The sequence below is a fragment of the Hemiscyllium ocellatum genome, chromosome 46 (genome assembly GCF_020745735.1).
Source record: "Hemiscyllium ocellatum isolate sHemOce1 chromosome 46, sHemOce1.pat.X.cur, whole genome shotgun sequence".
Taxonomy (NCBI): Eukaryota; Metazoa; Chordata; class Chondrichthyes; order Orectolobiformes; family Hemiscylliidae; genus Hemiscyllium; species Hemiscyllium ocellatum.
In genome coordinates, this window is record NC_083446.1 from 283,268 (window position 1) to 306,447 (window position 23,180).

Below are 23,180 nucleotides of genomic sequence, written 5' to 3' on the forward strand. Positions count from 1 at the left end.
CACACCCGCCCCCCAACCCACACACCCCCCCGCTCCCCACACAGACTCGGGGGGAGTACCCCCCACCCGGCCCCCAGACCCTGGGGGAGCCCCCGGCCCCCGTCCCCCGGCGGCCGGGACTGAGGGAGCGTCGCGCTGTCGGAGGGTCCGCGGCCTCTCGGGTGGACTCACCGCGGGCCCGATCTCGCTGTCGGACGCCTTGCTGTTGAGCCGGGCCCGGGCAATGGTGAAGGGCGGGCGGAGCGGGGCGGCACGGCCCACGAGTCCCCGGAGGAGAGCGGACATGGCGAGTGAAGAGAGTCGGCAAGGTGAACGGAAACAGGATACACCACCGGAAACAGGCCCGACCACGTGATATAACCGGAAACAGGCCCGAGCACGTGATATAACCGGAAATAGGCCCGACCACGTGATATAACCAGAAACAGGTCCGAACACGTGACATAACCGGAAACAGGTCAGAGCACGTGGTATAACCGGAAATAGGCCTGCGGTGCATGACACAACCGGAAACATTGGTGCAGTATATGGGCGGGCCTATTAGACCCACGTGGCCTTCGCTGGAATATGACCCGAGGGCTGTACCCGGAAGTGAATAGCCGATTGTATGTTGCATTTGTATAGCGCCTCATCTTGGCTTGTTACGTACAATTTGACCCTGTTCTTTGAGGGATTATGCCTGATCTGGTATTGCTCACCTTCACTTTCCTGCCCCTTTTCCCTGTAATCCTTGGTTCCCTGGTTGGGATATATACAAGGACACTGTGCCCCCAAACCACCTCAACCTTTCCAAAGGAAAACAATGACAGTCTCTGGGAATGATGTGGAGAGGCCGGTGTCAGAAATCACACAACACCAGCTTATAGTCCGTCAGGATTGTATGAAATCACAAGCTCCTTCATCAGGTGGAGCTAAGAGAATACAAGAACTAGGAGCAGGAGTAGGCTGTCCGGCCCTTCGAGCCTGCCCTGCCATTCAATAAAATCATGGTTAATCTTTCCGTGGACTCAGCTCCACTTAACCCATGTTTTCACTCTATCCCTTAATTCCTTTATTTTTGAAAAAAGTAACTACCTCAGCTTTAAAAGCGCTTACTGAAGTAGCGTCAACTACTTCCCTGAGCAAGGAATTCCACAATCCTGTGTGTGAAGACATTCCTTCTTAGTTCAGTTGTAAACCTGCTACCTCTAATCTTGAGGCCATGCTCTCTTGGGGGAAAGTAAGGACTGCAGATGCTGGAGATCAGAGCTGAAAATGTGTTGCTAGAAAAGCGCAGCAGGTCAGGCAGCATCCAAAGAGCAGGAGAATCGACGATTCCTGAAGAAGGGCTTATGCCCGAAACGTCGATTCTCCTGCTCCTTGGATGCTGCCTGACCTGCTGCGCTTTTTCAGCAACACATTTTCAGCCATGCTCTCTTGTCCTAGTTTCCCCTATGAGTGGAAACATGCTCTCTATTTCTATTTCATCGATTCCCTTCGTACTTTTATATGTTTCTATAAGACCCCCCTTCATTCTTCTAAATTCCAATTAATATAATCCAAATCAACTTAGCCTCTCCTCATAAACCAACTCCCTCAATTCCAGAATCAACCTAATAAACTTCCTCCCTCTAGTGCCAGTACATCCTTTCTTAAGTAAGGAGGCCAAATCTGCACAAAGTACTACAGATATGGTCTCACCAGCACCTTGTACAGCTGTAACATACCTCTGCTTTTAATCTCAAACCCTTTAGCAATGAAGGACAAAATTCCATTTGCCTTCTGAATTACCTGTTGTATCTGCAGACCAAGTTCTGTGGTTCATGCACAAAGACACCCAGGTTCCTCTGCAAATCAGCATGCTGCAACCTTTTATTATTCAAGTAATAATCTATTTTTCTGTTACTCCTACCAAAATACATAACCACATTTATTAATATTGTATTCCATCTGCCAGACCTTTGCCTACTCACTCAATGTGTCTATGTTCCTCTGCAAAGTTTCATAGTCGTAGAGATGTACAGCATGGAAACAGACCCTTTGGTCCAACCCGTCCATGCTGACCAGATATCCCAACCCAATCTAGTCCCACCTGCCAGCACCCGGCCCATATCCCTCCAAACCCTTCCTATTCATATACCCATCCAAATGCCTCTTAAATGTTGCAATTGTACCAGCCTCCACCACTTCCTCTGGCAACTCATTCCATACACGTAACACCATCGGCGTGAAAAAGTTGCCCCTTAGGTCTCTTTTATATCTTTCCCCTCTCACCCTAAACCTATGCCCTCTACTTCTCGACTCCCCAACCCCAGGGAGAAGACTTTGCCTATTTACCCTATCCATGCCCCTCATAATTTTGTAAACCTCTATAAGGTCACCCCTCAGCATCCAACGCTCCAGGGAAAGCTGGAATCAAACCTGGGTCACTGGCACTCAGGGACAGCAGTGCTAATCACTGAGCCACCGTGCCACCCTCAGAGGATCAATCCATGTGGAAGTAAGAAGATCAAGAGTTAGAAAACACTGGCACAACTAGTTCATAGACCACTGACCAGTTAAAATATTGGACAGAGCTGTAAACAATAACTTACTGAGGCTTGTGAACAAAAGCAACGTGAAAATTGTCGTGGAGTTTAATCTTCATGGAGGCTGGGCCAAGCAAAAGTAGACAAGAAGATGGAATTATAGAATACTGTGTGACAATTTCTTGGAGCAACCCATTGTGGAATTGACAAGGGATAAAGCTATCTTCGATTTAGTATTGTGTAACAAAGAAGAATTATTTCGGAATGCTGCTGTAAAAGATCCACCAGGCAGTAATGATCACAGCACCATTGATTTCCATGTTAAGTTTGAAAGTGACAAGCTCTAAACAAACAAGAATTTTAAAGCTAATTACATTGGTATAAAAGGAGAACTGACTTAGGTTGACTGTAAATGAACAAGGAAAATATTTAAAGAAATAATTCAAAATGTTCAATAAAAGTGAACATGTTCAATTGAATAACAAAAATTCAGTAAGAAAGACCCATCCATGGCTCACTCAGGAAATTAATGATACTTCAAGGTTTGGGGCTTCTCATTCAAGGTAAGGATTATGTTAGTTTAAAGAAGAGGCTCATAATATTATAAAATTAAACAAGTCGGAGAAATGTGAGTGTTTCAGAACCCAGCAAAGGGACAGCAAAAAAAGTAATAAACAAGGGGGAAAATGGTATGTGAGGGTGAACTAGCCACAGATAGAAGGAGAGATTGTAAGAACTTTTAGAAGAATGTAAAAGAGAGGAGCTAAAAAGAAACATTGGTGCCTTGGAGCTGAGACATGATAAATTATTGTGGGGAATGAGTAAATGGCTGAAGTATTGAAGAAATATATTCTGCCTGTCTCCACAGCAAAAGACATACGGTCCATTTCAGAAATAAACAGTAACCTAAGAGTTAAAAAGAGTGAGGAAAAAGTCAATATTAACAGGAAAAGAAATGGAGAAACTGAGGGGGCAAAATCTGATGAATCCATAGGACCAAGTGTCCTATGCTCGGGCTCAAAAAAGATGTGGCTGCAGTGATGGTGATATGTTGAATGAATAGTCCCATCAGATTGGAAGTTGGCAAATGTTACACTGCTTTTCAAGAAAGAATGGACAGAGAAAGAGAATGGAAGAAAAGGAGAGTGGGGGAGAGAGAGAGCAAGAAAGAGAGAGAGTTGGGGAGAGAGAGAGTGGGAGAGAGAGTGGGGGGAGGGGTGGGGGAGAGAGAGAATGGGGAACCACAGTTCACTGGGCCTGACCCCAGCTGTTGAAAATGCTGGAATTTGTTTTTGAAGAAGTGTTAAAAATGCACTTACAAAAGCAAAGTATAATGTAGACTCTACATTTTTTATTTGACTTCCACTTTTGAATGGGAATTGATTTGGTAAAAGGACTGTTAGAACAAAAGACTGAGGATTCTTCACCAGTTCACACTGACGCTGAGACTGAAGGAGTTCCCAGCTGTTATTATTGTCAAATGGGTGTTTTGATGAAGAAGTGTATATTTCTCAGAGATCTGTGGATTAAGAATGGATGATTATTTAACAAGTGGTGGTACCATTCAGATATTAGGGGAGGTGATGGCCTACTGGCAATATCTCCAGGTAATTAATCCAAGGATCCAGGCAGTGTTCTGGGACCTGGGTTCAAATCCTACCATGGTAGAATTTGAATCCAATAAAAATCTGGAATTAGGAGTCTAATGATGACCATGAATCCCTTGCCAATTGTTAGGAAAAACCCAGTTAGATCACTAATGACATTTTAGAGAAGGAAACCGCCTATGGGTGACACCAGAACCATGTCTCTTAACTGCCCTCTGGGCAATTAGAGATAGGCAATAAACGTAGTTATACCCAATGACACCCTCATATCATGAATCTTTTTTTAAAATTGCAAATAGATATCGCAAGTGACACGAAATTCCAAAAGCAGGTCATGTAGGAAAATGCAGGCATCAATAAATAGGTATTTTATAAAGTCAGGATTTCATGAAGATGTAGTGTAGGTCTGTGGAAGACATGAGTAATATCCCAAAAATTAAAGGGAGTCACAGGGCTGAGTTGAGTATGGTTGCCATTACGAAAGAGATAGTGCTAGAAAAGTTAAAAGGTCTTAAAATTGATAAATCTCCTGGCCCCGATGGGATACACTCTAGAGTTCTGAGAGAGGTGGCTGAGGAAATAGCAGAGGCATTGGTTGAGATCTTTCAAGAGTCACTGGAGTCAGGAAAGGTCCCAGATGATTGGAAGATGGCTGTTGTAACCCCCTTGTTCAAGAAAGGATCAAGGCAAAAGATGGAAAATTATAGGCCAATCAGTTTAACCTCGGTTGTTGGTAAAATTCTAGAATCCATCATTAAGGATGAGGTTACTAAATTCTTGGAAGAGCAGAGTCTGATTAGAACAAGTCAACATGGATTTAGTAAGGGGAGGTCATGCCTGACAAACCTGTTGGAGTTTTTTGAAGAGGTAACAAGTAGGTTAGACCAGGGAAACCCAGTGGATGTGGTCTATCTAGACTTTCAAAAGGCCTTTGATAAGGTGCCACACGGGAGGCTGCTGAGCAAGGTGAGGGCCCATGGTGTTCGAGGTGAGCTGCTGGGATGGATTGAGGATTGGCTGTCTAACAGAAGGCAGAGAGTTGGAATAAAAGGTTCTTTTTCAGAATGGCAGCCGGTGACGAGCGGTGTCCCGCAGGGTTCGGTGTTGGGGCCACAGCTATTCGCATTATATATTAATGATTTGGATGAGGGGACTGGGGGCATTCTAGCGAAGTTTGCCGATGATACGAAGTTAGGTGGACAGGCAGGTAGTACTGAGGAAGTGGGGAGGCTACAGAAGGATCTAGACAGGCTGGGAGAGTGGTCCAGGAAATGGCTGATGGAATTTAACGTGAGCAAGTGCGAGGTCTTGCACTTTGGCAAAAAGAATAAAAGCATAGACTACTTTCTAAATGGTGAGAAAATTAGTAAAGCCAAAGTACAAAGGGATCTGGGAGTGCTAGTCGAGGATTCTCTAAAGGTAAACATGCAGGTTGAGTCCGTGATTAAGAAAGCAAATGCAATGTTGTCTCTTATCTCAAGAGGGTTGGAATATAAAAACAGAGATGTGCTACTGAGACTCTATAAAGCTCTGGTTAGGCCCCATTTGGAGTACTGTGTCCAGTTTTGGTCCCCACACCTCAGGAAGGACATACTGGCACTGAAGCGTGTCCAGCAGAGATTCACACGGATGATCCCTGGAATGGCAGGTCTAACATATGAGGAACGGCTGAGGATCCTGGGATTGTATTCGTTGGAGTTTAGAAGATTGAGGGGAGACTTAATAGAGACGTACAAGATAATACATGGCTTGGAAAAGGTGGACGCTAGGAAATTGTTTCCGTTAGGTGAGGAGACTAGGACCCGTGGACACAGCCTTAGAATTAGAGGGGGTCAATTCAGAACAGAAATGCGGAGACATTTCTTCAGCCAGAGAGTGGTGGGCCTGTGGGATTCATTGCCACGGAGTGCAGTGGAGGCCGGGACGCTAAATGTCTTCAAGGCCGAGATCGATAGATTCTTGTTGTCTCGAGGAATTAATGCTGGTAAGTGGAGTTGAAATGCCAATCAGCCATGATTGAATGGTGGAGTGGACTCGATGGGCCGAATGGCCTTACTTCCACTCCTATGTCTTATGGGCTTATGGTCTGGAGTTTCTTTATCAGAGCCAACAGAAAAGCTTGATGAGGGTAATGCTGTTAATGTGGTATACATGAATGCATTTGATACTGTCCACAACAGTTACAAGTCATCGATTTAAAATAGTCGGTAGCAACATGGATACAAAATGGGCTGAGTGATAGGAAAGAGTCATAGAGATGTACAGCATGGAAACAGACCCTTCGGTCCAACCCTCCATGCCAACCAGATATCCCAACCCAATCTAGTCCCACCTACCAGCACCCGGCCCATATCCCTCCAAACCCTTTCTAATCATATACCCATCCAGATGCCTTTTAAATGTTGCAGTTGCACCAGCCTCCACCACTTCCTCTGGCAGCTTATTCCATACATGTACCACCCTCTGAGTGAAAACGTTGCCTCTCAGGTCTCTTTTATATCTTTCCCATCTAGTTCTGGACTCTCCACGCTTGGGAAAAGACTTTGTCTATTTACCCTATCCATGCCCCTCATAATTTTGTAAACCTCCGACGCTCCAGGGAAAACAGCCCCAGCCTGTTCAGCCTTTCCCTGTAGCTCAAATCCTCTAACCCTGGCAATAGCCTTGTAAATCTTTTCTGAACCCTTTCAAGTTTCACAACATCCTTCTGATATGAAGGAGACCAGAATTGTACACAATATTCCAACAGGAGCCTAACCGCTGTCCTGAACAGCCGCAACATGACCTCCCAACTCCTGTACTAAATACTCTGACCAATAAAGGAAAGCATACCAAATGCCTTCTTCACTATCCTATCTACCTGCAACTCCACTTTCAAGGAGCTATGAACCTGCACTCCAAGGTCTCTTTGTTCAGCAACTCTCCCTAGGACCTTACCATTAAGTTTACAAGTCCTACTAAGATATGCTTTCCCAAAATGCAGCACCTCACATTTATCTAAATTAAACTCCATCTGCCACTTCTCAGCCCATTGGTCTACCTGATCAAGATCCTGTTGTAATCGGAGGTAACCTTCTTCATTGTCCACGATAGCTCCAATTTTGGTGTCATCAGCAAACATACTAACTATATCTCTTACATTCACATCCAAATCATTTACATAAATGATGAAAAGTAGAGGACCCAGCATCAATCCTTGCAGCACTCCACTGGCAACAGGCCTCCAGTCTGAAAAGCAACCCTCCACCACTACCCTGTCTTCTACCTTTGAGCCAGTTCTGCATCCAAATAGTGAGTACTCCCTGTATTCTGTGAGATCTAACCTTGCTCACCAGCCTCCCATGGGGAACCTTGTCAAAAACCTTACTGAAGTCCACATAGATCACATCTACCATTCTGCCCTCATCAATCCTCAGTGTTACTTCTTCAAAAAACTCAAATCAAGTTTGCGAGACATGAATTCCCACTCACAAAGCCATGTTGACTATCCCGAATCAGTCCTTGCCTTTCCAAATACATACTGAAAATGTGTTGCTGGTTAAAGCGCAGCAGGTCAGGCAGCATCCAAGGAACAGGAAATTCGACGTTTCGGGCAAAAGCCCTTCATCAGGAATACATGAACATCCTGAGAGAGTAACTGTCAATCAATATTTCTTGGCCTGGAGGAACGGTTGCAGTGCAATTCCCCAGGGGTCAGTATGGTTACCCTTGCTTAACTTGATGTATATTAATGATCTGGATCTTGGTGTGTAGCAGTCAGTTTCAAAGTTTGTAGGTTATGCGAAACTTGGGAGAACTGCAAACTGTGAGGAGAACAAGGTGGAACTTCAGATGGACATTGACGGGTGGGTGGAGTGGGTGAATTGGTGACGGATGGACATTGACGGGTGGGTGGAGTGGGTGAATTGGTGACAGATGGACATTGACGGGTGGGTGGAGTGGGTGAATCGGTAACAGATGGACATTGACGGGTGGGTGGAGTGGGTGAATCGGTGACAGATGGACATTGACGGGTGGGTGGAGTGGGTGAATTGGTGACGGATGGACATTGACGGGTGGGTGGAGTGGGTGAATCGGTGACAGATGGACATTGACGGGTGGGTGGAGTGGGTGAATCGGTGACAGATGGACATTGACGGGTGGGTGGAGTGGGTGAATCGGTGACAGATGGACATTGACGGGTGGGTGAATCGGTGACGGATGGACATTGACGGGTGGGTGGAGTGGGTGAATTGGTGACAGATGGACATTGACGGGTGGGTGGAGTGGGTGAATCGGTGACAGATGGACATTGACGGGTGGGTGGAGTGGGTGAATTGGTGACAGATGGACATTGACGGGCTGGTGGAGTGGGTGAATTGGTGACGGATGGACATTGACGGGTGGGTGGAGTGGGTGAATTGGTGACGGATGGACATTGACGGGTGGGTGGAGTGGGTGAATTGGTGACGGATGGACATTGACGGGTGGGTGGAGTGGGTGAATCGGTAACAGATGGACATTGACGGGTGGGTGGAGTGGGTGAATCGGTAACGGATGGACATTGACGGGTGGGTGGAGTGGGTGAATTGGTGACGGATGGACATTGACGGGTGGGTGGAGTGGGTGAATCGGTGACGGATGGACATTGACGGGTGGGTGGAGTGGGTGAATCGGTAACAGATGGACATTGACGGGCTGGTGGAGTGGGTGAATCGGTGACAGATGGACATTGACGGGTGGGTGGAGTGGGTGAATCGGTGACGGATGGACATTGACGGGTGGGTGGAGTGGGTGAATCGGTGACAGATGGACATTGACGGGTGGGTGGAGTGGGTGAATTGGTGACGGATGGACATTGACGGGTGGGTGGAGTGGGTGAATCGGTGACAGATGGACATTGACGGGTGGGTGGAGTGGGTGAATTGGTGACAGATGGACATTGACGGGTGGGTGGAGTGGGTGAATTGGTGACGGATGGACATTGACGGGTGGGTGGAGTGGGTGAATTGGTGACGGATGGACATTGACGGGCTGGTGGAGTGGATGATAGATGAAGAGAAATATGAGGTGATACACCTTGGTCAGGAGAATGTTGAAAGACAATATAAAATAGGAGGTACAATTCTAAAAGGGGTGCAGGAGCAGAGGGACCTGAGGGTACATGTGCACAGGTCACTGAAGGTGGCAGGGCAGGTGGGGAAAGCAGTTAATAAAATATACAATGTCCTCAAGGCTTTTTAAATTAGTGGGTGGCACGGTGGCAACAGTGGTTAGCACTGCTACCTCACAGCGCCAGAGAACAGGGTTCAATTCCTGCCTCAGGCGACTGACTGTGTGGAGTTTTCACGTTCTCCCCGTGTCTGCGTGGGTTTCCTCCGGGTGCTCCGGTTTCCTCCCACAGTCCAAAGATGTGCGGGTCAGGTGAATTGGCCATGCTAAATTGCCCGTAGTGTTAGGTAAGGGGTAAATGTAGGGGTATGGGTGGGTTGCGCTTCGGCCGGTCGGTGTGGACTTGTTGGGCCAAAGGGCCTGTTTCCACACTGTAAGTAATCTAATCTAAAAAAAATTTAGGGTCGTAGATGACAAGAACAAGGAGATGATGTGAACTGAATTGAGGCACTGGTTAGATCTCATCTGGAGTATTGTGTACAGTTGGGCTCAAAATTATAGGCAAGATGTTATAAAGCATTGGAGAGAGTGCTGTAGTGAGTTACAGAAATTCACAAGAATGGCTCCAGAGATGAGAAACTTCAGCTATGAGCATAGTTTGGAGAGTTTGGGAATAGGCTGAGATCTGATAGAAGTTTTCAGAGTAATCAGAGATCTGCATACAGTAGCTGTACTGCTTCCATATAAAAAAGTGAGAATGAGAGCTCACAACCTGAAAGTACTTTGTAAAAGAAGAAAATGTGAGGAAAAACTGTTTCACTCGACAAGGATATAGGGATGGAGTGCATTGACTGGAACTGTGGTGGAGGCAGGTTCAATTTGAGATGGCATTGGATGATTATTTGGATCGAAATGGGATGCAGGAATATGGGAACAATGCTTATTTGAAGAGTCAACGTATGGAGGAGGGGCCGAATGGTCTCTTTCTGCAGTTCAATCATTGTGTGACTTGTGGATAGGTATCAGCTTTTGCACAATGAGGAGTCAGGAATAAAAAAGCCAGCAGAGGATTTCTCGAAGAAACTAAAGCAGGATGGTAAGAAATACTCTACAGTAGAAAATGAGACTTTGAGATTGTAAATAGTTCTCCAAACTTTTGAAGTCTAGGTCTGACACAATAACAGAGAGAAACACTGATCTTAATCCACTGGCTTTCACTCAAAAGGTTTAAACTCAAAATATGAGACTGTTTAGACAAAGTCTTCCATTTCAATCATTTACTGTAAAGATGATTCACATTGCTGGCAAAGATCTTCAAACTGCAGAGGAATTGTCCAGAGAGTGAAACGACAGGTTCTGTTAAAGGTTTAGGAAATACCCAGATTGTATAAAATTATTTGGTTGGGTGATGAGGAACATGAGATAAATGAATGCAATAATATGGTGTTACTTCTGTACAATGTCTTGTGACAAAATGCATTTTTGAAATGGTTTTATCTTCGGCCCATCAAGTCTGCTTCGCCATTCAATCATGTCTGATAGGTTTCTCAACTCCATTCGCCTGCTTTCTCCCTGTAACCCCTGATACTTAAGAACTGGTCTATCTCTGCCTTAAATATATTCAATAACCTGGCCTCCAGAGTATTCTGTGGCAATGAATTCCATAGATCCACCACTCTGGCTGAAGACGTTTCTCCTCCTCTCCTTTCTAAAAGGGTCTTCCCTTTACTTTAAAGTTGTGCCCTCAGGTCCTTGTCTCTCTGGTTAGTGGAGACATCTCAACATCCTCTGTCCAGGCCTTTTGGTATTCTGTAAGTTTCAATTAGATCTGGTAAGGTTGGAGGTCTCTAAAGACCACATCACTTCACTTTTGATAGGGGACTGAATTAGGAAAAGAACCATTTTGTTTAAAAGACAGGGAATGGAACTGCTGACCTATTAAAAGGCAAGCTGCTGTAACTCATGTTTTGTGAGCAGTGGGGATAATGCAAATCAATAGCAGGGCACTAGAGATGTGTACAAAGTGAGACTTGGTCAGCAAGAGAGCGCTGATTGGTTTCAGAGTAGGTGACAGCATGTGGGTATGAACCACACAGTGAGAAACTGTCAGACCCCTCTCTCACCTGAAGCTAAATAGAAAATGGATATTTTAACCCAAGCTGTCAGCTGTTCCTTTTAACCAATAAGCCAGAGTCTTTAGAATTTGCGAACAAATTGCTGAGTGCCTCCTTTAGAAGCATAAAAAACCCCCAAAGGAACGCCTTCAGAAACAGAAGGCAGACACTTAATTGAATCTCAAAGATTAGTGTAGCTGAAATATTTCCTCAGTACCTTTTCCTCTTCCATCCATTACACCAGTGTTTTTCTGACTGCATGCATGGGTGTGGTTTATAGTTCTTTGTAGTTGTTTACCAGGGGTGAGAATGTATTGTCTGCAAATAGTAAATAGCCATTCTTACCGAGTACTATGACTGCAGCATAAGTCTTCCTCGGCATTCAGGGAGACCTTCAAATACTCAGCACCTACTGTAAACTTTGTGAAACCCCTCTCTGGACACAAATCCAAAGTTTCCATCTCCAAAATAAACCAATGTGCTCTCTTCAAGATAATATATCTGTTTTTTTCTGTTAATAAGATGAACTATTTCCAATGGTTGAGGATTTTGAAACCATTGGCATAGTCTGACAATGAAGGCTAGACTGTTCAGGAGTGATATTAGGATGTACTTCAACACACAAAGGGTGAGAAATTTAGAACGCTCTTCCATGAACAGCAGTCCTTGCAAGATCAGTTAAATTTAAATAAGGTGGCATGTGGCTCAGTGGTTAGCACTACTGCCTCACAGCACCAGGAACATAGGTTCGATTCCAGCCTCTGGCAACTGTCTGTGTGGAGTTTGCACATTCTCATGTCTGCGTGGGTTTCTTCTAGGTGTTCACATTTCTTCCCACAATCCAAAAGGTATGCAAGAGAGATGCCTATGCTAAATTGCCCATAGTGTTCAGGGATGTGAAGGTTAAATGCATTAGGCAGGGGTAAATGTGGGATAATAGGCTAGGGGACCGGGTCTGCATTAGGCAGGGGTAAATGCATTAGGCTGGGGTAAATGTGGGATAATAGGCTAGGGGACCGGGTCTGGGTGGGTTACTCTTCAGAAAGTCGGTGTGAATGTTTAGAGCAGAAGGGCCTGTTCCACACTGTAGGGGATTCGATGAAATCTGAGAAATACGATTGCTTGTTCATCAAAAAAGGGCCAAAGGCACATTTGAGAGTCACTCACAGCACAGAAACAAACCCTTCCATCCAACTAGTCCATGCTGAACATAATCCCAAAGTAAAGTGCCTGCTTCTGGCCCATATCCTTCCAAACCTTTCCTATTCAGATACTTATCGAAGTTAGAATCATACAATCCAGGTACAGAACAACCTCACTTATCCAAACGAGACCGGCGTGGAGTATTTTGTTTGGATAATGATAACGTTTTTACAGGACCTGGAGATCTTGTTCAGATAATCCAATATTTGGATAACTGATGTTCGGATAACAGAGATTGTTCTGTATATGGAAGTTAGCCACAGGCTAGCCACGATCCCCTTGACTGGTAGAACAGGCTCTAGGGCTGACCAGCCTACTCCTATATTAACAATGGATGGGGCAAGTTCATTATTGACAATTTAACACCGATGAAACCTGGAGTAAAGACTTGGTCATAGAGGACCCTCCCGTCAAATAAATACTTCGTCTCATCGCCATATCCAGTCAAAAGAGTCACAACTATCTAAAAATGCAACATTTTATGAATATTCAGTTCATTAGCCAATTCCTCACCCATTCTGATCATGTGACCTCCAACCAAATCAGCCTGAATGCTGTGGGACAATCTTGGGTCACACCTTAAAATGACTTTTGAAAATCTGAATAAACTACGTCAACTAGTTTCCCCTTATCCACCCTGAAGATTACAACTGCAAAAGAAAGATTTAAGCAGAAATGCAAAACCCATTTGAGACACCAGCGGTCAGAAACTCTGTCACTAAACCTCCACCAACAAATCAACTCCTCCTCAGAATGTGCACTTATGTGGTATCTTTAAAAACCTCTGTCCTAACTGATGGTAAACAGTGATGAGGGCACTGAAGTACCTGTTTGCATTGTTGGATACACAGCCAAATTGAACATTGCAAGCTCCTACAACCACAATAAGGTCAGTAGCCAGTTAATGTACTTGACTGAGGGGTTGGCCTTTTCTGAGAGTGATTCTCCCTCTGTACTGGCCCAGTGGGAAACCTTCAGACTCAATAATGAAAACAAAAAAGGTCTTTTGATCAGGAACCTTCTTTCAAAATTATTTATTGAAACAAAAGATATAAAAGATTCAAAAACGTTAGTCAGATTTTGAAAAAAGTGAACAAAAGGCAGGCCATGCTGAACATTTAATTAACAACAAAAGACAACTTTGCTGTTTCCACATGCACAAAGTTACTAAACAGAATCAACCCTGGAAGGTACTGCGTGATGAAAACTATCACAATTCAGTCCAGGACAGTGCAGTGTGATTTTAAGGTTTTGGGAAGTTGTGCGGGTTTTACTTTCAAAATGCACAGACCATATCAGGAAGATGCAAGTGGTCAGACTCTGTTGCTGTGTGGGTGACAAGAGCTAAGAGTTAATCATAAGCTCCACAAGAAGTTCCACAAGGGACTTTAGAAAGAAACTGCAATTACTGAGGAATACAATTAAACCAGAAAGCATGTTAACCATGGAATGTGAGAGTAAAAGATTGAGAATTTAATCCCATCCCCAAGATCTGTTGCTACACTTGGGGTCAGTGTGAGGGGGTGTCAACATCTCACGCAACATAAGGGAAGTTCAACAGCAGACCCTCGCCTGCATTCAGATGAATATCAGTCAAACTGATTTCTCCCTCTGACCTCTCAGTGTTTGAGCTCAGCTCAATGGAAGCTTTGGCTGGGAGGGAGCTATCCTCCAGCGTCACCACTGTAGACTGGGTGTCGAGGTTGACCAAGACAAGGAACCGGTCACTTTGGTCCCAGACCCGAGTGTATCCATAGACATTTCCTTTGCTGTGGACAGACTGGAACTCGCCAAATTGCAATGATCGCTCCTTGATTTTCAGCAAGCTCAGCTTCTTAAACAGAGACAGGAGAGATGGAGGGGATTTCTGACCCTATAGAGAGACAGCAAAAAAAAACAACTTCAAAGCATTTTAAATAAGCCATTCAGGTTCACAGAGCAGTTTACAGCATGGGAGAGCACACAGCCTAATACCCCAGTGGGTTGGGGTAGGGCGGAAGAGAGAGGCAGAGGGAAGAGATGGTCCATACCCCTGTGAGAGTCAGAGTGTGTGTATGCAAATCCCAGTGAGAGCGTGTGTATCTGAGAAAGCCTGTACAAGAGAGAGGAGAGGAGAGAGTGTGTGTGAGTGAGTGACACAGCCTGTACTCATGAGAGTCAGTGTGTATGAGAGCTGTATCCTAGCAAGGATCAGTCAAAGAGGCAGACATGATAATGGAGAGTGTATTTTGTTTTTTTTAAAAGAAAGGTTGTAAATATAAAACCACAGTGAGGTAACTGAAACACTAACCTGGACTGTTTGATTTAACAGTGGGGCTTCACGAAAACTCTGTTTGGACGTGAAGCCTCCATTTGCTGAATTATTCCACAGCATCCATGGGGCATTTCCCTTGTTTACCTGCAGACAACACACAAGGTCAGAACTATTTAAACACAGAATCTACAATGTAATGTCCATGAGAAAGGGATTCACTCAATTTCCACACAAGTTCCCAAATCATCTGATCATAGAGGTGTCAATCATGGGACATTGCCCACAGGACACTACAAAGACCTCACCCACCAGTGCCTCTTGAAAGTGATTTATGGAAAGAACAGAGTGGATATTTCCATAAGTCACTTTCAAGAGAGCAACTTGCCTGACAGCCTCAAGTTGATGACTTAGTTCTGATTGTTGAGACTGTGGGGAACCCAGTCAGCAACCATTAGTAAGCTGCAACGTTTTTAGTTCCTAATCCTCAGACTGATCCCTGGGCTGGTGGGATTGACCTTTGTAAAGGGGTTGAACCAGTTGGGAATATATTTGCACTGTTCAGAAGAATGAGTGGGGAAATCTCAGAGCCTTATAAAATCTGAACAGGACTAGACAGGGATCCCAATAACCAGGGAGTCCAGAACCAGGGACCACAATCTAAAGATACCAGGTAAACCATTTAGGACTGAAGAGGAGAACTGTCTTCATCCATGGTGTAGTGAGCCTGTAGAATCCTCTGCCACAGAAACAATCATAGCCAAAACATTGTACGATTTTAAAATGTTGAAGTTGGATTTAGCACTTGGGGGCTAAAGGGATCAGAGGATATGGGGGAAAAGCAGGAACAGGGTATTGATTCGGATGATCAGATGCGATCATTATCAATGCCAGAGCAGCCTTGAAGGGCCAAATGTCCTAATCCTGCTCCTAATTTCTATCAAGTTTGTAATCTTTGTACAGGCTCTGCAGCATGCAGCCCCCCACCATCTCCTCATCCACCTGTCTCTAACCTATTCCTCACCCCCCCCCACACTCCTCCTCCGCCCCCCCCACCCCACCCCGAGCACAAACCAGTGTCTGTACCTGGTTGTCTTCCAAGCCGATCTCATCTCCATAATAAATAAAAGGAGTCCCGGGGAGCGTGAAGAGCATCATGTGGACCAGTCCATGAAGGTGTTGCTGTATCGACGATGCCATGTGACCCATTTCATAACCTGAAAGCTGCACAGAGACTCTAAGCATCAGTATTAGCCATAACACATGAATCAGTCAACAGCTCCCTCCCTAAATACAACCCGCCAGCTCAAACAACAGCCCACTCCATTCGGACCGGAGCACCACAGAAGGCACCACTGCACCACAGGTTACATACCGCCCAGCTTGGCCAGGACTTGCCGCAGTTCTCGATGTACTTCTCCACACTTTGCTGAACGCTCTTTGCAACTGGAGGCTTCGAAGTCAAAAAGATTTGTCGGAGATAGTAACTGAAGAAAAGGTCAGTATCTGATCGATTCAACAGCTGCAGAATCTCCTCATTTTCAGAAATGGCTGTGCCAGCAATGAAAATCCTGGGGGACAATAACTAAATATTAATATGGAAGGGAGTGAAAGAGATCAGCTTGTGTGTATACATGTCTCAAATGGTACATGCTGTGAGCTGGTATTGTGACAAGACTGTTCCTTACCTTGGGTCATCATCCCCAGAGAAATTCTTGGTGAGGTTCTGCCACTCAATCACTCTGTGGGGAGCCTGTGACAATTTCAACAAGAAATCAAAACTCAGCCAGCAATTTAAATGAAGATGATGTTACTCAGACAGCCAGGCTTCAGCCAGGGTGGTAAAGAGAGAGATCAAGAGAGCGCGGGACTGAGAAAGCAACACAGGCAGATGAGGAGGTAGGTTCCTTCAACTCTGGTTAGTAAGGGGGCTCTCTTCCTGGTGAGATCATGCAGCAGATTCCCCACTTCCACTGCAGGACAGGGACTGTATTGTGAAGGTGGGATACCTCATGCCACCCTGCAGTTTATTTGCGAGTACCACACAGTCAATGCAGCAAATACACCAACTGTCAACAGCACTGCGTGACAGCGGGTGGGGGGTGTAAATGCAAGAAAGGGGTCACGCACTTACCGAAGTTAGAACTTCCTCGATCCCTGACACACTCAGTCCATCCACACCCATTTTCAGCCAAAACTGAAATGCCTCCTTCTCCTGTGGGAAATAGAACCAGTTTACTGTACTGCTGCTTGTTAATCTCCAATCTAATACAGGATTAATGAAAACCTGTCAGTCCATGATCCTCCTGTCAAGGACTTCCCATTAACAATGCTTACTTGTACTTCTACCATAAAACTGCCTGTCAACATTTCCATCGGAAATCCTGTATGTAAACGGTCACATGTGGTAGCATGCGCTGGTTAGTATCTGGCACTCTGCATTCAACTTACTTTCAGCACTTTTACCCTCTTCTATTCATCAAAGACATTAGATTAGATTACCTACAGTATTGAAACAGGCCCTTCGGCCCAACAAGTTCACACCAACCTTCAGAAGATTAACCCCCACAGACCCATTCCCCTAACTTATATTTACCCCTGACCAATGCACCTAACACTATGGGCAATTTAGCATGGCCAACTCACCTGACCCGCACATCTTCAGATTGTGGAGGAAACTGGATCACCCGGAGAAAACCCATACAGACAAGGGGAGGATGTGCAAACTCCACACAGACAGGTGCCTGAGGCAGGAATCGAACCCTGGCCCCTGGCGCTGAGAGGCAATAGCGTAGTGCTAATCATTAAGCCACCATGTCGTCCCATTGTGACAGCCTGGCGTGCAATCCTGGCCTCACTCCTCCAACCGAAGTGTTAGAGCACTGAAGTGGCATACTATCAGACCAGAAGAAACTTCATCTAATGCTGTTCCACACATCCCCTCTCACCTCAAATCCCTCTCCCAGCTGAGACGATGTCACTACAGAGACAGCAAGTGCCCCCTGCTCAGCACCCAAGAGTCTCAAAGCCGATTAAGTTGGGCTGGGGTGGGGGTGGGGGGTGGGTGGGTGGTGGTGGTGTTTCAAGACCCAGCCTAATCTAGTCACCACAACAAAGGGGTATATCCTTATGAAAATGGCACATACCTTTAACACATCTTGGCCACCATCAGTCCTGTTGAAGTTAATCCCAAACCACTTCTGCTTTCCTTTGTAATTGGGAGTGAGATCAAGAATCACCTTGAGACCTGTTTGGACACATAATCTGACTGAGTTTCAAGCAGCTGCAGGACAAAGGTGAATATTTGGTTCAGTTTTTAATGGTGATAGCAGATTCATTTGCTATGAGCTTTCAAAATTCTGTCCAATTTTGTAATAGTGTCCACAGATTGGAGGGTGAAAAATGTAACCCTACTGTTTAAAGGGGGACAAAGCAGAAAACATGGAATTACAGACTGTCAGCCTGATATCAGTCAGAGAGGAAATGCCAGAACCTAATATAACAGATGTGATAAATGGGCCTTTAAACAAACAGTGAGATGCCTGAATAAAGCAATGTTGGGAGATCATGGTACAAACCTGTTAAGAGATTTAATATGAGGACATTACTAGCAGAGGGAAAGCTATAGGTTTTCTGGATTCTCACACAAGAGGATCACAAACTGAATTAAGGCACACAGGACTGAGGTAGCATAAAAGAATGTGGATTGATTAATAGGCAGAAAGTAGAGAGTGGGAACAACTGGGTCAATCTCAGATTGGCAAGTTGTAACCAATAGGGTCACAAGGATTTGTGCTTGGGTCCAAATCACAAGCAATATCAATGATCTGGACATAGGATACAGCAATGGAATATCATGTGGATGTGTGAAGTTATTCAATTTGGCAGGAAAAACAGAAATGCTGAGCATTTCTGAACATCAGCCACTCCAAACAAGACAATCATAGATTCATTACTCCCTCTTAGTCACAGACTGGGGAGAATGAGGGGCATAAAGAGGGAATCGTGGGGAAGGGGGTTCTCAGGAGAAGGTCTCCTGCTGTTCCCACTGTTACCTCACACCCAGAAAGGGGAATTTTACCCAAATAATGAGAGATAGAATTTATTGGACAGCGCAGTACTGTTTGACTGCAATCCTAGTTACCTTTCCTCCTGGCCACCTCCAGCAGCTTCTCCATCTGCTCCAAGGTGCCAAATGTGCTGTCAATCTTGTTCAGCCTCGTCTCGTTGACCATGTCTGCAACATTCTGGTGGATTGGGCCAATGATGATGCCTTTAACCTTGAGGGCAGCAACCTCCTCCATTCTCTGACTCACTCCTGCAGGTGACAACACATAGATATACATTGAGCACCGCCAACTTTACTGAACAAGGTGCCGATCCCAAAGCCTAGTGACAGCCAGAGACTAATCCAGAACACCATCTCACCATCCAGCAGCCCCAAGCCCCGGATCCACCCCCACAGTAAACCCTCGCACAATGTGTCCCAGACCAGATCCCATCCCCAACATCCAGCCAACTCTCTCAACCCAGGCCAATTCTGCACTGACTCAGCAGCAATGCCCCACCCACCGCCCGCCGAAGCCCCACCCACCGCCAGCCCCACCCACCGCCCGCCGAAGCCCCACCCACCGCCAGCCCCACCCACCGCCCGCCGAAGCCCCACCCACCGCCGCACAAAACCTCCCCGTTGCCAGGGGCGGGACCTAGAGATTAAAGGTGGGGATGCCCCGCCCCCTACGGCTGATGCAACAGGAGAACACGCCCCCACCAACCGTCACCCTCCACATACACACCCCCTCCCCCACATACACACCCCCCGACCCTCACCCCCTCCCTCACACACACCCCCCGACCCTCACCCCCTCCCTCACACACACCCCCCGACCCTCACCCCCTCCCTCACACACACCCCCCGACCCTCACCCCCTCCCCCACACACACCCCCCGACCCTCACCCCCTCCCCCACACACACCCCCCGACCCTCACCCCCTCCCCCACACACACCTTCACCCCCGACCCTCACCCCACATCCACTCTCATACCCTCTCCCACCAACCGTCACCCTCACCCCCCCCTCGCCCCTCACCCTCTCCCCCCCCTCGCCCCTCACCCTCACCCCCCCCTCGCCCCTCACCCTCACCCCCCCCTCGCCTCGCCCCTCACCCTCACCCCCCCCGCCCCTCACCCTCACCCCCCCCGCCCCTCACCCCCCCCCCTCACCCTCACCCCCCCCCCCCGGTACCTGCCAGGTCTCCCTCGCCGTCTCCATCCGAGTCCTGAAAGGCCGGGCTGTGGATGCGGTAGAGGCCGCCGCGCTGCCACCACGGGGAGGGGGGGAGCGGGCGGCAGCGCGGGGCCTGGACGATGATAACCACCGCCCCGGCCAACATGGCGAGCCAGGCCAGCCAGAAGAGGGTTAGGAGCAGCCAGCGGCTCCGGACCCAGGCCGGGCTGCTCGCCACCGCCAGCAGCTCATCTTTACTCAGGCCCGTGAACTTAGTGGGAGTCGCAGGCCCAAGGCCCGAGCCGGGACTCGCTTCCCCCTTCTCCCCTTTCAGAGCCCCGTTCGTGTCCCCAGCCAGACCCGCTGTCATCGGCAGCTTCTCCTGGTCTACTTCGTTCAGCTCGACCTCCTTAAGGCCCAGCTCAGCGTCCTTCATCCCGGCCTCAGAGCTCATGTTAGCGGCTCTCCAAAACACTGCTGTCGGCCTTGAAACTAGAAAATACTGCTTCCTACAGCCCCGTGACACTGCAATACTGCTTCCTACAGCCCCGTGACACTGCAATACTGCTTCCTACAGCCGCGACACTGCAATACTGCTTCCCACAGCCCCGCGACACTGCAATACTGCTTCCCACAGCCCCGCGACACTGCAATACTGCTTCCCACAGCCCCGCGACACTGCAATACTGCTTCCCACAGCCCCGCGACACTGCAATACTGCTTCCTACAGCCCCGCGACACTGCAATACTGCTTCCCACAGCCCCGCGACACTGCAATACTGCTTCCCACAGCCGCGACACTGCAATACTGCTTCCCACAGCCCCGCGACACTGCAATACTGCTTCCCACAGCCCCGTGACACTGCAATACTGCTTCCCACAGCCGCGACACTGCAATACTGCTTCCTACAGCCCCGCGACACTGCAATACTGCTTCCCACAGCCGCGACACTGCAATACTGCTTCCTACAGCCCCGCGACACTGCAATACTGCTTCCCACAGCCCCGCAACCCTGTAATACTATTGCTGTAATAATCCTACTTCAGTTCCCCAACACGACGCCACAGAACTGCGTCCGTGTGCGCTCTCTAACAACCTATTTGGTTTCCAGACCGTCTCTCTTTCTCTGAGGAACCCCACCTCACTCCCTTCCCCTTTTAAAGGCTCTGCCAGCCTCCTCCTCCTCCTCATCACTGCAGAATTTAAGGTGGAACTTCCAGTATTCACACTGCAGGAGAGTTACTAAAACTCTCAGGAGTACAACGACTTCAGGAAATATGGAGAGAGACTGGAGAAATTGGGATTATTCTGCTCTGAGTAGAGAGAGTTAGGAAAGGAGATATCCTTCTTGCATTTACCTTCTCTGGTCCTGTTAGAATTTTCATGAGCTTTCCACCCTCATTCTTCTAAATTCCAGTGACTGTAGTACACTGATCCAGCCTCTCTTCATATCTTAGTTCTACCAATACAGGAATCAGTCTGATAAACCGTCATTGTGCTCCCTCATAACTAGAACATCTTTTAGTGACAGTCACCAAAACTGGAAACAATACTTCATATTTGGTCTCACCAAGGCCCTGTGTAATTGATTAGATTAGTTACAGTGTGGAAACAGGCCCTTCGGCCCAACAAGTCCACACCGACCCTCCGAAGAGCAACCCACCCAGATCCATTTTCCTACATTTACCCCTTCACCTAACACTACTGGCAATTCAGCATAGCCAATTCACCTAACCTGCAAATTTTTGGACTGTAGAAGGAAAACAGAGCACCCAGAGGAAACCCACACAGACACGGGGAGAATGTGCAAACTCCACGCAGTCAGTCGCCTGAGGCGGGAATTGAATCTAGGTCTCTGGTGCTGTGAGGCAGCAGTGCTGACCACTGTGCCGCCCAAAATTGTAGCCAGACACCCTTGTTCCTTTACTCAAAACCTCTCGCTATTAAGGTTAACAGATTATTTGCCTGCTGTAGCTGCATGCTTACTTCCAGTGATTGGTACACAAGGACACCCAGGTCTCTCTGCACCTCCCCTTTTCCCAATCTATCATCAGTCAGATAATATTTGTCTTTCTGGTTTTGCTACCAAGGTGAATAACCTCACATTTATCCATATTAAACTGCATATGCCAAGCATTTACCCACTGATTCAATTTGTTCAAATCACACTGAAGCATCTCTGCAGCCTCCTCATAATTCAGCCTCTGTAAATTTAGAGACATTACATTTAGTTCCCTATCTAAATCATTCATACATGTCATGAATAGCTTGTGGCCAAACACTTATCCCTGACGTATCCCATTAATAACTGGCTACCACTGGAAAATGGCCTGCTTATCGCTACTTTTTGTTTCCTGTCTGCCAATCAGTTCTCTATCCATGTCACTACACTTTCTCTCACATATCCTCCCCCCCAAAAATCACATGTATTTCAAAACATTAGTTAGTTCAGAGAAGATTTGATAGAGTTTTTTAAACTCATGAGGTGTCTGGCAGAGTGGACAAGGAGAAATTATTCTGTGCTAAAGAATCAAGAACCAGAAGGCACTGTAAAAGAAGCAATGCAAAGGTGAGATAAACTTTTTTCACATAGTGAGTACTTAGGATATGGAATGAACTGTCTGGAATTGAAAACAAAATAGCTCTGTTCTAGTAGCCATGACAGAAACATGGCTGTCAGATTATGTGGATATTGCACCTGAATGTTGTAGGGTGCAGGATATTTTAGGGAAGAAAAGGTGGAGGGTGGCTCTGTTCATTAATGATAGCATGTACACAAGAAAGAAGGACTACCTAGGTTTAGGGACGAGGTTGTAAAAAATGGTTTGAGTTGAGATGAGAAAAGATAAAAGCAATAAGTCACTTGTAGGAATGGTATATGGATCCCAACATTCACCATTGTACTCCCTCATAGCTAGAACACCTTTTAGCGACAGTCACCAAAACTGAAACAATACTTTGTATTTGGTATCACCAAGGCCCTGTGTAATTGTAGCAAGACATCCTTGACCCTCTACTCAAAACCTCTCGCTATTAAGATTAACAGATTATTTGCCTGATGTAGCTGCATGCTTACTTCCAGTGACTGGTACACAAGGCCACCCAGGAGATCAGAAAGGATAAAAGCAATAAGTCACTTATAAGAATGGTATATGGATCCCAGCATTCACCACATGTT

General features: G+C 46.6%; 3 protein-coding genes across 3 annotated transcripts in view; all 3 read right to left on the reverse strand.

Annotated features, from left to right (window-relative positions):
• The window catches only part of cskmt (citrate synthase lysine methyltransferase), a 4,440-nt gene extending 4,155 nt beyond the window's left edge, over positions 1-285 (reverse strand). The window contains exon 1 of the mRNA XM_060855489.1: positions 67-285. Within this exon, the coding sequence (XP_060711472.1) occupies positions 67-285 (219 nt within the window). The remainder of the gene's footprint in view (positions 1-66) is intronic.
• Positions 286-7,941: 7,656 nt separating this feature from the next.
• On the reverse strand, positions 7,942-8,994 carry LOC132836162 (putative proline-rich protein 21). The gene has a single exon (XM_060855490.1). The coding sequence runs from the start codon at positions 8,992-8,994 to the stop codon at positions 7,942-7,944; it is 1,053 nt and encodes a 350-aa protein (XP_060711473.1).
• A 4,547-nt stretch (positions 8,995-13,541) lies between these two features.
• slc3a2b (solute carrier family 3 member 2b) lies at positions 13,542-21,143 on the reverse strand. Its single transcript, XM_060855699.1, has 9 exons — positions 20,020-21,143; positions 18,918-19,091; positions 17,920-18,020; positions 16,908-16,988; positions 16,462-16,526; positions 16,149-16,344; positions 15,860-15,997; positions 14,813-14,920; positions 13,542-14,395 (listed from the first exon to the last, which is right to left on the reverse strand). Exons 1-9 carry the CDS (start codon positions 20,453-20,455, stop codon positions 14,057-14,059), a joined length of 1,638 nt encoding a protein of 545 aa, XP_060711682.1. The 5' UTR covers positions 20,456-21,143; the 3' UTR covers positions 13,542-14,056.
• Between the last annotated feature and the right edge of the window lie 2,037 nt (positions 21,144-23,180).

Excerpts from the sequence above, each read along its gene's own strand:
- slc3a2b (XM_060855699.1), bottom strand. The coding sequence starts at position 20,455 with ATGAGCTCTGAGGCCGGGATGAAGGACGCTGAGCTGGGCCTTAAGGAG. Across the intron at positions 18,021-18,917 it reads GGAGGTGGCCAGGAGGAAAG|GTCTCAAGGTGATTCTTGAT; the intron begins GTAACTAGGATT and ends GTGTCCAAACAG. Across the intron at positions 16,989-17,919 it reads GTGGCCAAGATGTGTTAAAG|GAGAAGGAGGCATTTCAGTT; the intron begins GTATGTGCCATT and ends TATTTCCCACAG.
- LOC132836162 (XM_060855490.1), bottom strand. The coding sequence starts at position 8,994 with ATGTCCATCTGTCACCGATTCACCCACTCCACCCACCCGTCAATGTCC.